At 54.2% G+C, this 12492-nt stretch overlaps 4 protein-coding genes across 4 annotated transcripts; 2 read left to right on the plus strand and 2 right to left on the minus strand.

Annotated features, from left to right (window-relative positions):
* Positions 1–411: 411 nt before the first annotated feature.
* On the plus strand, positions 412–1418 carry M409DRAFT_62538 (uncharacterized protein; the record flags this gene model as incomplete). The annotated part of the gene is made up of 4 exons (XM_033815217.1): positions 412–455; positions 506–525; positions 578–1294; positions 1351–1418. 4 exons carry the CDS (start codon positions 412–414, stop codon positions 1416–1418), a joined length of 849 nt encoding a protein of 282 aa, XP_033673767.1.
* Positions 1419–1625: 207 nt separating this feature from the next.
* M409DRAFT_16833 (uncharacterized protein) lies at positions 1626–6215 on the minus strand (the record flags this gene model as incomplete). Its single annotated transcript, XM_033803789.1, has 7 exons — positions 1626–4466; positions 4518–5343; positions 5390–5531; positions 5585–5802; positions 5857–5891; positions 5981–6052; positions 6108–6215. The coding sequence occupies 7 exons, from the start codon at positions 6213–6215 to the stop codon at positions 1626–1628; spliced, it is 4242 nt and encodes a 1413-aa protein (XP_033673768.1).
* A 1762-nt stretch (positions 6216–7977) lies between these two features.
* On the plus strand, positions 7978–8808 carry M409DRAFT_16834 (uncharacterized protein; the record flags this gene model as incomplete). The annotated part of the gene is made up of 2 exons (XM_033803790.1): positions 7978–8114; positions 8175–8808. 2 exons carry the CDS (start codon positions 7978–7980, stop codon positions 8806–8808), a joined length of 771 nt encoding a protein of 256 aa, XP_033673769.1.
* A 68-nt stretch (positions 8809–8876) lies between these two features.
* Positions 8877–11713, minus strand: M409DRAFT_16835 (glycoside hydrolase family 2 protein; the record flags this gene model as incomplete). Its single annotated transcript, XM_033803791.1, has 2 exons — positions 8877–11056; positions 11110–11713. The coding sequence occupies 2 exons, from the start codon at positions 11711–11713 to the stop codon at positions 8877–8879; spliced, it is 2784 nt and encodes a 927-aa protein (XP_033673770.1).
* Between the last annotated feature and the right edge of the window lie 779 nt (positions 11714–12492).

Genomic DNA, 12492 nt, shown 5'->3' on the forward strand with positions numbered 1-12492 from the left:
TATAGGGCGGCTTCAGCCGCTGTCAAAGGCGTCAATGTGACAAAGTGAAGTGTGCGGGTGCATGCTGGCATGGCGTCGAGAGCATTCACACCAAGGTCGAACGTTCGAGAGGAGCAGCAGCTGAAGAGGAGTGAGCTTCATGTCTCGTGTCCTTCGGCGTTTGCCGAAGAATTGGCGACGTCGAAGACTTCTGTCTCTGACGGAAATCACTGGGACGATTGGCCAAGGCCCTCTCCGCGAGACACGTCCGCTGAGCTGCCTGTAGCTTCGTCGAGGTGCTGGAAACATTCAATCAACACTCACTCCACCACCACCACAACACCCATTACCGCCAATCCACCAGCGATACCAGCACCTACACTCACGCCCATACCGCCACCGAATCCAACGACATCAGCTCTCTAGGCCACCATGGCCGACAGATACTCCTTCTCCCTCACCACCTTCTCGCCCAGGTATGTCTGGTCGCAACGCATATCAGATGAGCTTCACTAATGCATTGTAGCGGAAAGCTGGTGCAAATCGGTCAGACCATCCATCCAAACGTCCCACGAGCAGAATACTGATAATCATCTAGAATATGCGCTCAACGCAGTCAACCAAGGTGTAACCTCACTGGGCATCAAAGCCGCCAACGGCATCGTCCTCGCCACGGAAAAGAAGTCCTCTACCCCCCTCATCGACGCCGCATCCTCGTCCAAAGTCTCGCTCATCACCCCCAACATCGGCATGGTCTACTCCGGCATGGGCCCCGATTACCGCGTGCTGGTCGACAAGGCGCGCAAGGTCAGCCACACGGGCTACAAGCGGATATACAACGAGTACCCCCCGACGCGGATATTGGTGCAGGATGTAGCGCGAGTCATGCAGGAGGCGACGCAGAGTGGTGGTGTGCGGCCCTATGGTGTGAGCTTGCTGATTGCGGGCTGGGATGAGGGCGTGGAGCCGCAGCAGGAGGAGAAGGAGGCGGCTGATGAGATGGCGGTGGACGATGGCGAGAAGAAGAAGACGGGCAAGACGGGTGGTATTCTGAAGGGCGGACCTAGCTTGTACCAGGTCGACCCAAGTGGAAGCTACTTTCCCTGGAAGGCGACGGCCATTGGCAAGAGCGCGACGAGTGCAAAGACGTTCTTGGAGAAGCGGTATACCGAGGGTCTCGAGCTGGAGGATGCGGTGCACATTGCGTTGCTGACGCTCAAGGAGACGATCGAGGGTGAGATGAACGGTGACACGGTGGAGATTGGCATCGTGGGACCACCAGCGAACCACCTCCTGGGCTTCGAGGGCGTTGAAGGTACGGACATACATACGCATGAACGAGATTACGCACGTGCTAACAATTCCATACAGGCGCGGTAGGACCACGATTCAGGAAGCTGAGCCCGCAAGAAATCGAGGACTACCTCACCAACTTGTAATAGTACCAACCCAGCAGCGAGCATATTCGGCGTTCCAGGAGCGATACGCCAGGTCTCGCATATAGAGACATGTATGAAATAGCTGATCAATGGACCACGAACACGCCAAACAATCTTCCACTTCATCGTCTACTTCATCAATCATCACTCTCCAGACTGTCCACCTGAGTCGCACCCTCCTCAACCTCATCATCCCCACCCACCCCATCAAACTTCCTCTTCCTCCCATTCCTTACTCCCCCCCCTCGCCTCCAAAATCCTACAAGCCTCCCACGCCGCCTTGACCTCAGCCTCATCCCTATGCCCACACCCATCCACACCCACAACCTCCTCATCCCCCACCATGACCACACACCCAAACACTCTCTTGCCGTCCACATCCTCCCCCCAACGATTGACATACCTCACAGCCTCCCGATCCGCGACAACCCCCAACCGCTCCTTCGGCGAGAAACACTCCACATGCTCATCTAGTATTCTGTCCATGTGGTCTAAGATCCCGAGCTTCGACACGAAAGCCTCGCAAACGGACAGGTCGCCTCGCGTGTCGATGTATAATGCGCCGAGGATCGCCTCGACGATGTCGCAGAAGTATTTCGGGGGGTTGAGGGCGACGAGAGCGGGCCAGGGGTATTCTTTTCCAGACTGCAGGGATTCTTGGAGGGAGGGTTGGAGGGTCTGGAAGAGATCGAGGGCTTTGCGGCGGTGGGGGATGAGTTGTGCGCTGAGTTTGAGGAAGTCGTGGAGGTGGACACGGCGGGTGGAGGGTTTGATTTTGTGGCGAGTAGCGGTGGTGGTGGTGGTGGTGGTGGTGGATTTGTCTTGGACGACAACGACGTCGAATTTCTCCTCCTCGATGGCGTAGGCCATGCAGCAGTACCCGAGGAAATGGCTGTTGACGAGCGCCTCGTGGATGCGGTGGAGTTCCCAGTGTCTCAATTCCCTCCGGTGGGCGAAGAGTTTGGGCGTGATGATCAGGTCGAGGACGCTGTCTCCTAGGAATTCGAGACGTTCGTAGGAGAGGCCGGTGCGGTTGTATGGGTAGGAGACGTGGGTTATGGCTTCGAGGAGGAGGGTCGGGTGCTGGAATTCGTGGCCTACGAGGCGTTCGAGCAGGGCGAGGTGGGTGGATTTCGAAGGGTGGAGGTCGTGGAGGAGGTTGTCGAAGCATTGGGTTGGTGGATGCCATCTTTCGAGGGGGAGGAGGGTTGAGATGCATGTCAGGCTCTTTGGCAGACCGCCGTCGACGAAGGCTGCTCCGATGAGAGCTTCTACTACGTCGGCGAGGGTTTTGGTCGACATGTGCCTGGTCTCTGGCGCTTTCGCGAGTAACTCGGTGAGGTATGGAGGGCGCCATTTGTTTCCCGTGAATGGCTTGATTAGGATGTACTTGTCTAGACCGGCGGAGAGAGCTGCTTTCGAGAGGTTGCTGTTGCGAACGATCCGGTCTCGCTCGAGGGAGAGGTAGGACTCCGGCCAGTTCGTGTGCTGCGCCATCACCTGGAGCTCGGTGCAGTGCTTGAGAATCGTGTCGCCAAGGTACTCGAGGCGATTGTAGTCAATGATGTTGCTGCTGTCCTTGACGGCTGGAGCACCTTCAGGGGAAGCGTCTCGCTGTAGACCAGAGTCTTGGAAACGACTCTCCTCTGCAGATGGAGCACTTACCGCTTCAAGGACGAGCCCAAGGTCCGAGATGTCCACTTCGCGCAATAAGGTCGTCTGGAGATCAATGGCCAGCAATGCTGTCTCGATCTTGTGCATGATCGAAGGCACAAACGCGGCGAAGATGGCATATTTGACTGGGAGGTTGTCGATCGTGCAGTTAACAGCCGGTATGCTCTGCTTAACACTGTAAGCTGTCGATTTGTTGTTCTCGCTGACCATATGCAGAAAGTCTTTTCGTTTTGGAAAGTTGGTGACCGTGAGCTGTGCACCTTCCTCAGACGAGGCGTCAGATTGCAAGTCTTGAAGGATGTAGGCGTGTCCAACCTGTCCCTTGACCCTGACCAGACCAGCATCGATGGCATCGCTTTCATCTGTACTGGTGGCTTCGCGAACGCCTGTAGCATCAGCAAGCCATTGAGACATGTCCTCGTCCAGGTTTGGCGTGAACAGGACTGGAAAGTCTGTCGCGTGTGCTGGCATCCGGTTTCCGTGAACAGACGACAGTAGCAATTGCGTGCATTTTTGACTCAGGGAAAGGGCCTTGTGGTCTACCACTTCTGATGTTACATCGGGGCCGCCTATCGTCACGTTGTACTCGTCCTGTTTGTTCCAGAATAAGCGAAGCTTGAGTGAGGGCAGTTGACTGGATGGCAGCCAGAGTCTTATCTCGCAAACCGACTCGCCGCGGAACCAGACATGGACCTGATGTGACAGCCACTCCTGAGTTGAAGTGTTTTCATCAGTATGAAGTTCTTTGTGAGAGAGATAGCGTCCAGTAACCTGCACGATAGAAGGCTGGTCGACGTGTTGCTGGCCAACATCTGGCCCGTAGTCTTTCACACGAGGCAAGAGATTGTCATTGATCAGCCCGGCCTTGTGAAGAGTAACATAAGCTTCGAAGGCAGCATCGGCAATGGCAGTCTCTTCATTTGGCCATTGTTTGGAAGATTTGGCAGAGCGCAGATCAGCATGGACAGAAGAAGGCAGGTAGACTGACGCCGACCAGGAGCTGGTAAGTGCAGTTCCACCGGGATGCTCTTCTGTGTCGAACTCAGGTCGCACATCTACGTAGTTACTCGCAGGCGTCGAGACGCTGCAGAAGTGGTACAGGTGCGCTTTGGCGTTCTCCAGCGTAAGCATTGCTCCAGTGGACGGAATCTGGTAGACTTTATCGCTCAAAGCGAGCTCATCGTCGAGTCGGCTAGCCAATTGCCTAGTGTCGTCCATGTATGCTTTCTTCATTTCAGCCTCGAGCGTCGCCCATTGCTTGTTGTTGCTCTGATCATCTGGCACGAACAGGTAATAGTGGGACTCCTTCTGCCTAGCTCGGCCTCGTCGTTGCACGAAAGAGACGAGATTCTTCGGCGGGTCGAAACAGATGACCTAAGACAGATCAGCAAAGGCATCCTGTTCTCCAGAATTGTGATGACTTACCAGATTGCAGGCCGATACATCGATGCCTTCCTCCAGCACGTTTGTTGCTATCATGAGGTTCTTTTCACCGTTCCTGAACGCGGCAAGGTCTTTCTCTTGCTCCTTGATTGCGACCAAGTCTGCCACGGAGATCTTGCGTTTAGAGGACGAAGATGTTCCCACGAAAGTTGCAACCCGATGTGACACGTCAGGCAGCCGTCTAAGTAGCTCAGCCAAAGCGGTGACTTGAACCCTTTGCTCCACGAATACAATGCCTCTCGTGGCAGCCTCACCATGTTGGTCGAGGATTTGCAGTAGCTGGCTGACTTTCTGAGAAATGGAAAGATCGGCCTTATCATCGACCGGGGCTTGACTCTGAACTTGATCGAAGATGCGCGAAAGATGCTTCCTTTCTTTCTCGGACAAATCAGGCATGATCGCGGCATCCGACACGATCCCATCTCGAAACCTCTCAATGCACGTATTGACGTACCACGCCGCCATGCTGGTACCAAGCTGCTCTTGCATCGTTGAGGCACGGAGATCCAGGGCTCTGAGGTTCTCCCAACAGTACGTCTTCCGCTTCATCATGACCTTTTGATACTCCTTCCTTGATCGCGGATCGTCCTGCTCGATGAGTTCCAGGACGTAGGGATCTTGAGCGAATTCGTATCCCTGAGTTGCTCTGGTAAGACCAGCCAGAACGCCATCTGTCTGTGCGTATGGATCGATCGTTTCCCTTGGATAAAGCACGGTCGTGACGACTGGTGCGTTCACATGAGCTTGGAGGTCTTCCCGGTTGTGTTTAGGGGTCCTTGTAATGGCGTTCAGATTTGATTCGATGGTCCTGTCCTCATCAGCGTGACCGAGAACGATATGGATGGAAGACTTACTCTAAGCTTCCATGTTTACTGTTGACCACGGGACTAGCAGTAAGGCCCAGTATGTCAGGGACAGGTCGTCCTTGCTGGATGGCGGGATGATAGAACAGCTTCATGATCGAATTCATGGGGTGTGATTTGGTAGTTCGATGAGCTGGAACGGATCAGTATGCATCGATGAAAGCGCCCTGGAGTGTTCGAACGAACCTTCATCGAAAACACACAGCCCAAGCTGATCGATCTTGACGAAGCCGTGGGTCAGAGCATCAAGAAGTACAGCCGGCGTGCCAATCACGACATGTACGTTGGCCAAGGTGGCATCCCAAAGCTTCTGATCGGTCCATTTGTCGACGCCATCTAGCCCGGTGAGAGTCCGCACATGATAAGCGGGAAGGTGGGAACTCAACAGGTCGGCTTGTTGCATCCTGGTACAATGTCAATGGGTCCTCGACGGGAAGATCTCCGATCAGTTTACATACGACAGAGCTACTGATGGTGACAGGAACCATACGAGCTGTAGTAGGTGATGTTAGTATGTCTCCGAGTGAAAAGCGAGATGTCATGTGAAGAATGCGGTAGATCAAGGCAAATGGTGCCACCTACTTTGTCGCTTCGCTCCAATGCAGTGAGGATGCGTGCGATGGCAATGTGTGTTTTGCCAGAACCTGTATCCATCTACGGTATTTCCACTTCAGTAATGTGTCCTGGCAACGATGTTCGAAGTGCCTACCGCCACGATGATATTCCTCTCCAGGCTAGCATCGAGCATCTCCTGCTGGTAAGACCTCAACCGCAGCGTTGTGGGCGCCGCTTCGGCCATGACAGAGTCGTCCTCCATGACATTGACGGCTTTTCGAGCAAGTCGAGAGTTGTATGTTTCGTTGTATACGATCTGATGTACTCAGGAGCCTGGGCTCTGAGCGCTCGACGTTGTTGTGCTTGTGCTGTGCTTCACGTGGAAGCAAGGGCGGTGCAATGACATTATCGAGCGCAGCACCCTTGCAATGCGATGAGAGCATAGATACAGCTGTCGTACAGACTAATTTGCCGCAATGCAAAATAGGTCTGCGAGACAGAATGTCAAGTGAAGTTGGAAGGCACGTGAAATCGATATCGGTATTCGGATTAGCGCATGCGCTAACGGGTGTTCAAAATCTGGTGAGTGTTATACACGCTGTGGGGACGTGCGCTTCTCACGCTCGGACCACGTTTTCAAACGCCCGGACCATGATTGTGCTCTCCTCAACTCCAACAACAACTGGAGGGAAGCTAAACGACATAAGAAACAAATCTTTATGCAAGATCTCAATTATGCAATGCCCACGATCGAGTCAAGAACACGATTCCACAGCTGATGTCTTCGAGCGGAACATATGGAACTACCATCTCCCGGTCTTTGACACGCAACTGCGCTGCTGATTACACTCAAGGGATGAAAGTTCCACTTTGAGCGGAACACCGAGCATAGGCCGTTTGATTGCGGATATGACACGCCCTTCACCTAACTACCGGTACGCAAAGAGCGTCATTGACATGCCCTGAGAAGACCGGACACGTCCACTTCTCTGCAATCTAGGACCCGGCACCTTGACAGTGAGAAGGCTGTCCGGAATAAAGATCAATGCCTGCCATCCTGACCTTCGCTTTCGGCCCCCGTATAAACCTTGCGAATGGCCTACGTATTCGAATCGAAGCTCAAGGTTCCGTCCCGTGCAAGGTATGGACTTCTATACATATATCGCCAATTCCGCCTGGCCTCCAGTTGTAGTCCATTCTGCTACTTTACTCAAAGAATCCCACCAACTTGCTGCGATAGCCCAACCATTCATCATGAAGGCAACATTACTCGTTTGTCTTTCCTTAATGCACCTCCCGATGCACACAATCGGTCTCAAGCTGGACGACACCAACGCACTAGGTCCATGGCACGAGGTAGTTCAAGCAAGGTGCGGTGACGACAGCTGTGTCTTGAATGGCTCCCCTGCAGGCGCTGATTGCACTGTTTATTGTCCTGAGGTATGAACATGCCATGCTTTTCACAGAATGAAAAAATCCTCTGATGTCCCTATAGAAGAAAACTGGAACATGTCGCAATCCTTCACCTGGATACCCTCCGACTTGCTGTATTACTGGACTGCTCTGTTGAGGACGATAGATACTGGTATGGAGTACGACGGGATCGGAGCCTGGTCGAGTTTGAGTCTCTTAATGCCCTCCTTGCTCGAACCTGACAGGCGAAGTCGAACCTCTTCAGCAATACGAACGTGACCTGTCTCCTTGCAAACGTCAAATCCTGTGCATGTGATACAATCTTTGAGGTATTCGCACGGTAGATGTGTGATTTCACGTGCCTGCCATGTGAACTGCACCTGAAGGTCATGCCTACCGACTTCGACCCACGGCGACGATAAGGCAGGTACTTAAGAATCTTCCTCTTGCATCCTCCAAGTTCTCTTTTCCGCCGAACAAACACTTCCGACAAAGCAATCACTTCGGCACAGCATACGTCTAAATCGGCATCAGATACCACGCTTCCAGCGCTACTGAATCTCAGCAACAGCTCACTACAACAAACCGTCGTCTCCAAGACATAAGTCAATATGTCTCCCTCCGCCGCTATGGCTATGCCGAGTTCTGCTCCAGGCATCAAGAAAGCATCACTACTCGGCCTCCCTTCAGAACTCCGCCTCCTCATCCTCGAAGAAGTCTTCCCTCCAGACACCGTCAAAGACATGTGGTGAGTAGAAACCCACCACATACCCATCGAAACCATAGCTCTACTCACGCACAGTCACAGGCCATCATTCCTCATCGGCAACTCCGTCTACGACGCAATCCACCGCTACAGCAACCACCTCCTCCCCCCAAAGCTCACATCCATCCTCTCCACCAACCGCCTCCTCCACGCCGAAGGCCTCAAAGTCCTCTACTCCCACTCCAACGTCCAAGTCGACCTGACCCTCACCGACCACCCCAGCGTCCTCTCGAACCGCCGCGCCATGCTAGTCCACAGAATCGACCGCCTCAGCCTCTGGCCTCACGTCCGCAACCTCAAGCTCACCGTCAAGCTGCACAGATTCGACTGCGCCTTCTGCGGTCGGTGGGCGTGTAATTTGGACGTCCTGGTCAAGGCCCTGGAGCGGGGTAAGAATATCCGGAAGTTGCACGTCAGAGTCGATTGGGAGGATCACAAGGCGTTGCCGTTGTTGGCTTTTGAGGAGACGATCTTGGCGTTGGAGAATCTTCGCATGCCGGATGCGAGGACGTATAGGACGGAGGTGGTTGTTGATATGGCGGGGGACATGGATATTGAGGAGAAGACATTGGTGGAGGAGCGGATGAGGGATGTGATGCTGTCCGGGGTCCGTGGACGTGAACCGGTGAGGTTGGGGTGCGGGTTTGTTGCGCCGGAGCTGTCGTGGAAAATCTAGTAGCTGAGTGGGTCAGGTTTTCTCATCATTAACGTTCATCAATCATACATACCGTCCACTAACTACGACTACATCGCCAACGTCTGATTCCAAATCGACTGCACCGTCACCCCCTCAACCCACCTCCCACTCGTCGCATCACTCACCACCGTGTACCCAACCTCCCTCCTCTCCCCCCTCCCCAACCAAAACCCATTATCATCAAAATGCGCCACCGCCCCGCTCGGATAATCCAACCACACATACGCCGCCACACCCTGCGTCGCCGTCACCGTGAAATTCCTCGAAACCTCCGAATAACTCAGTTCTAACCCCGGATCTCCGAGTTTCGCCGTGTTGAGTCCAGTAGGCGTGAACCAATTCGAGTGTTTGAACGTTTGGGTTTGGTTGGAGTTGGGCAGGGAGCCTTGCGCGGAGACGGAGAGTTTGAGGATGGTGTTGTTGGGGTCTGGGAGGGAGGTGGTGAAGGTTTGGAGGACTTGGGTGCTGTTGAGGCCGCCGACGGTGAAATCTACAGACTTCGTCGTGTTTGGGAGGGTGAGTTCATTGCCGGCCCAGTCCAGCCAGGTGAAGGTCGCTGTGCCTTGGGCGGACGTCCACAAATCGCTGGAGACCCACGCGGTGAGGTTGCCGGTGGTGCGGTTGTAGTACGGGGCGATGATGATGGGTTCGTAGCGGTCTTTGGCGGCGTAGTGGAGCATTTTCCAGCGGCCGTCGTATTCGACTCCGGCCCAGGTGGGTGCGACCCAGATGTCTTCGAGTTGCCAGTAGAGGCTGCCGAGGTTGCGGTTGGGGAGGCCGGCTCCGCGGCGGTAGAATTCGATTTGGGAGGTGTAGAATTGGGCTTGGAAGATTTGCGTGGCGTGGCACCAGGCGGAGAAGTTGGCTACGGAGTCGGTTTTGTTGGGGATTGGGAGCCATTGCATGATGGCTTCGGTCATTTGGTACTGTCCGGTGGAGGAGTTGGCGAGGTTGGTGATGTTGAGGTTTCCTGGTGGGTTGTGCTGGTTGCGGAGGAGGATGGTTGTGGAGTTGAACTGGAGGTCTCTTTCGGCGATCTGTTGGCGCCAGGACTGCAACGATGGCATGGAGTGGAAGCCGAATTCGTTGGAGAAGCGCGCCACTGGGTAAGACGATGTGTTGCCGAGGAACGATGGGTTGTAGTTGTAGTAATCCGACTCTCCATAGACTGCACCTTCAGTCTTGTTGTTGTATCGCTGAATCATTGGCATTGGCGCCGAGTGGTTGAGATACAGCCAGCCATTGGAAGTGCTGGATGGTTGATATGAGATTGACCTGCTGTTGCCGTATACAGCTGGCAAGAGGACTCCCAGGAAGAGCGTTTCGTATTCTGCCTGGAGACGTGGAAACTCCTCAGGTGCGGTCTCATTCGCGGTTGCGAGCTCCAAATTCTCCATTTCGTTTCCTCCAGCCCACAGTGTCAAGCTGGGATGATGATTGACTCGCCTCACTTGATATCCAGCCTCTTCGCGAACGTTATCGAGGAACTCTTGGTAGACCGGGTACAAGGAACACCCAAACTCGAACTCGCTCCACAAGAGCAAGCCTTTCTCGTCCGCAAGGTCGTACATGAAATCCGGTGCATACGCGCCAGAGCTCCACACGCGCAACATATTTTGATTGCCAGCAATCGCCGTATCAAAGAGATCACTGATCCTCTTAGGGGTGACTCTGGTCCAGAACGCATCTGGTGGGATGAAGTTTGAGCCCTTAGCGAAGAAAGGCTGACCATTGACTTCAAAATGCCAGTTATTTCCGGGAGCAATCCCTAATGCCAGTTCCTCATCTGAGACAGGGTTGCCATTGAGAATGATTGTACGGAATCCAACTCTTTTGGTCACCGTGGCCAATGTCTGGTTCGCAGCAGAAACCAGGTCGACGGTCATGTAGTAAAGATTCTGATCTCCCATCCCTACGGGCCACCAAAGTTCCACCGCATCCGAAGGTAGCGTCGTGGAGCCTGTCACAGTCGACGCCGTAGTGTTCACATCGCCCAGCGAACCGGTAGAGACCGTCGTTTCGTTGTCTCGGCTTGTGAGCTTGTAAGTCAGCGATGCTCCTTGAGGAAGGCTGCCAAAGTAATCCAAGCTTGCGTTCACAACCCAAGGTTGGCCTTGAGGCGCAGGTAGATTGTTGAGTTGACCTTGTCTGTAGATGTCCACAAGACTGTTGCGGACCTGCACTTCGTTTTGTCCCAATTGCACCACCCAAGCTGGCTGCCATGGACCTGGTACTCGTCAGCAACGCTATATTTGTGCCCAGCGAGATGTTTGCTCTCACCAGCGGGGACGAAAGCAGGGCCCCAGTCCCAACCAAAATCACTCTGCTCTTTTCGTACAAAGTTGCGGTTGACGAATTGGTACAATTGGTTGACTCCATCAGGCCACGTCTCTTGCCCTGGCTCATTCGCAATATCGTTGGCAATGTTGGCTGCAGAGCCAAAGTTGATGCTCAATATCTTGTCCTGTGAACCGCATGATCGCAGAATGTCTGAAACGTCGAACCAGTACTGCCGAAATTGATTGTTGGTGGATGCTACATGTTCGCCGCAGAACGAGATGGACGTAAATGTGTCTAGGCCGTTGAAGAGTAACCAAGTGCTGCTGGCGTTCGAGGACAGACCTTGGATCGGCGCTGAAGTGTAGGTCCAATTCGACCAGACGATCCAGCGGAGGTTGAAGTTGTTCCTGCCATACAGAGGATCCCCAATGACCTGGTCGGCGTACAGATCAAGCTGCGCATAGCTGGGTAGTTCGGCGGGGACTGAGATGTTGAGGGCGTCGTTCGAAAGGGTCCAATCGCTACCTACGAGACTGACAATGTTTTGAGAAGATACGAGAGAAGTAAGACATGACAGTAAGAATGCCTTGGACAAGACTCGCATGGTGACGATAAGCTTCCCAAGCAACGGCGAAGAGTACTCACAAAGCTCGAGGCGGCGGGCAAGACAGGCCATTTATCGCACCGTCAGCGCAAACAGGGCCATGAGGTCAGTGCAAGAGCGACGGGCAGGTGAGGTTACAGCACAATGTCTCGTGTGAGGGCGGGGTCTGGTGGTGGAGGCCAAGTGCAACGCAGAACGGAGCGCCTGAAGCGTGTCGAGGAGCGTTAGATCATCGCGGCGAAGGAGCAATTGGGACTTTATCACCTCCACTTTCTCCCAGCCTGCTTCGGAGGAGGTGAGGGCGAGCATCATCCTTCATCAAAGTTCGGAGCCGCTTGACGTCGGCCTGCAGTCGCCGCCGCTGGAAGCTGTGCCGAGCGCCAGGGGCAGACATCAGCCAGGCATCGTGGCCTTGTCAAGACGGGAGTTGAGAGCTTCTGATGCCCGGAGCGTGGGCGCGGAATGCTCTCGGCCGTGGTGATCGAGGTTGATGCTCGTTGACGCCTTCAATGGCCGGGACCTCGTCGTCTGCGCGGAGGAGGAGGTCCGCCGAGGGGCTGGCATCGGCCAAAGTCTAAATTCGTGCAGAATATACACGCTTGATGCTCTGGACGTGATGAGCGCATGTGAATGAGTAGAGTAGGTGAGTGAGTTGACGTCCACGAGTCGTGATTCATGGACCTGCGGCGAGTCAAGATGACTGTGCCTAGACAGCGTCGAGGGGGGGTGGGCAGCGGAAGTGATGAGGCATTGCAGCCAGCACGAGTCAGGGATTGCAT

The sequence above is a fragment of the Zasmidium cellare genome, assembly GCF_010093935.1.
Source record: "Zasmidium cellare ATCC 36951 unplaced genomic scaffold M409scaffold_2, whole genome shotgun sequence".
In the NCBI taxonomy this organism is placed as follows: Eukaryota; Fungi; Ascomycota; class Dothideomycetes; order Mycosphaerellales; family Mycosphaerellaceae; genus Zasmidium; species Zasmidium cellare.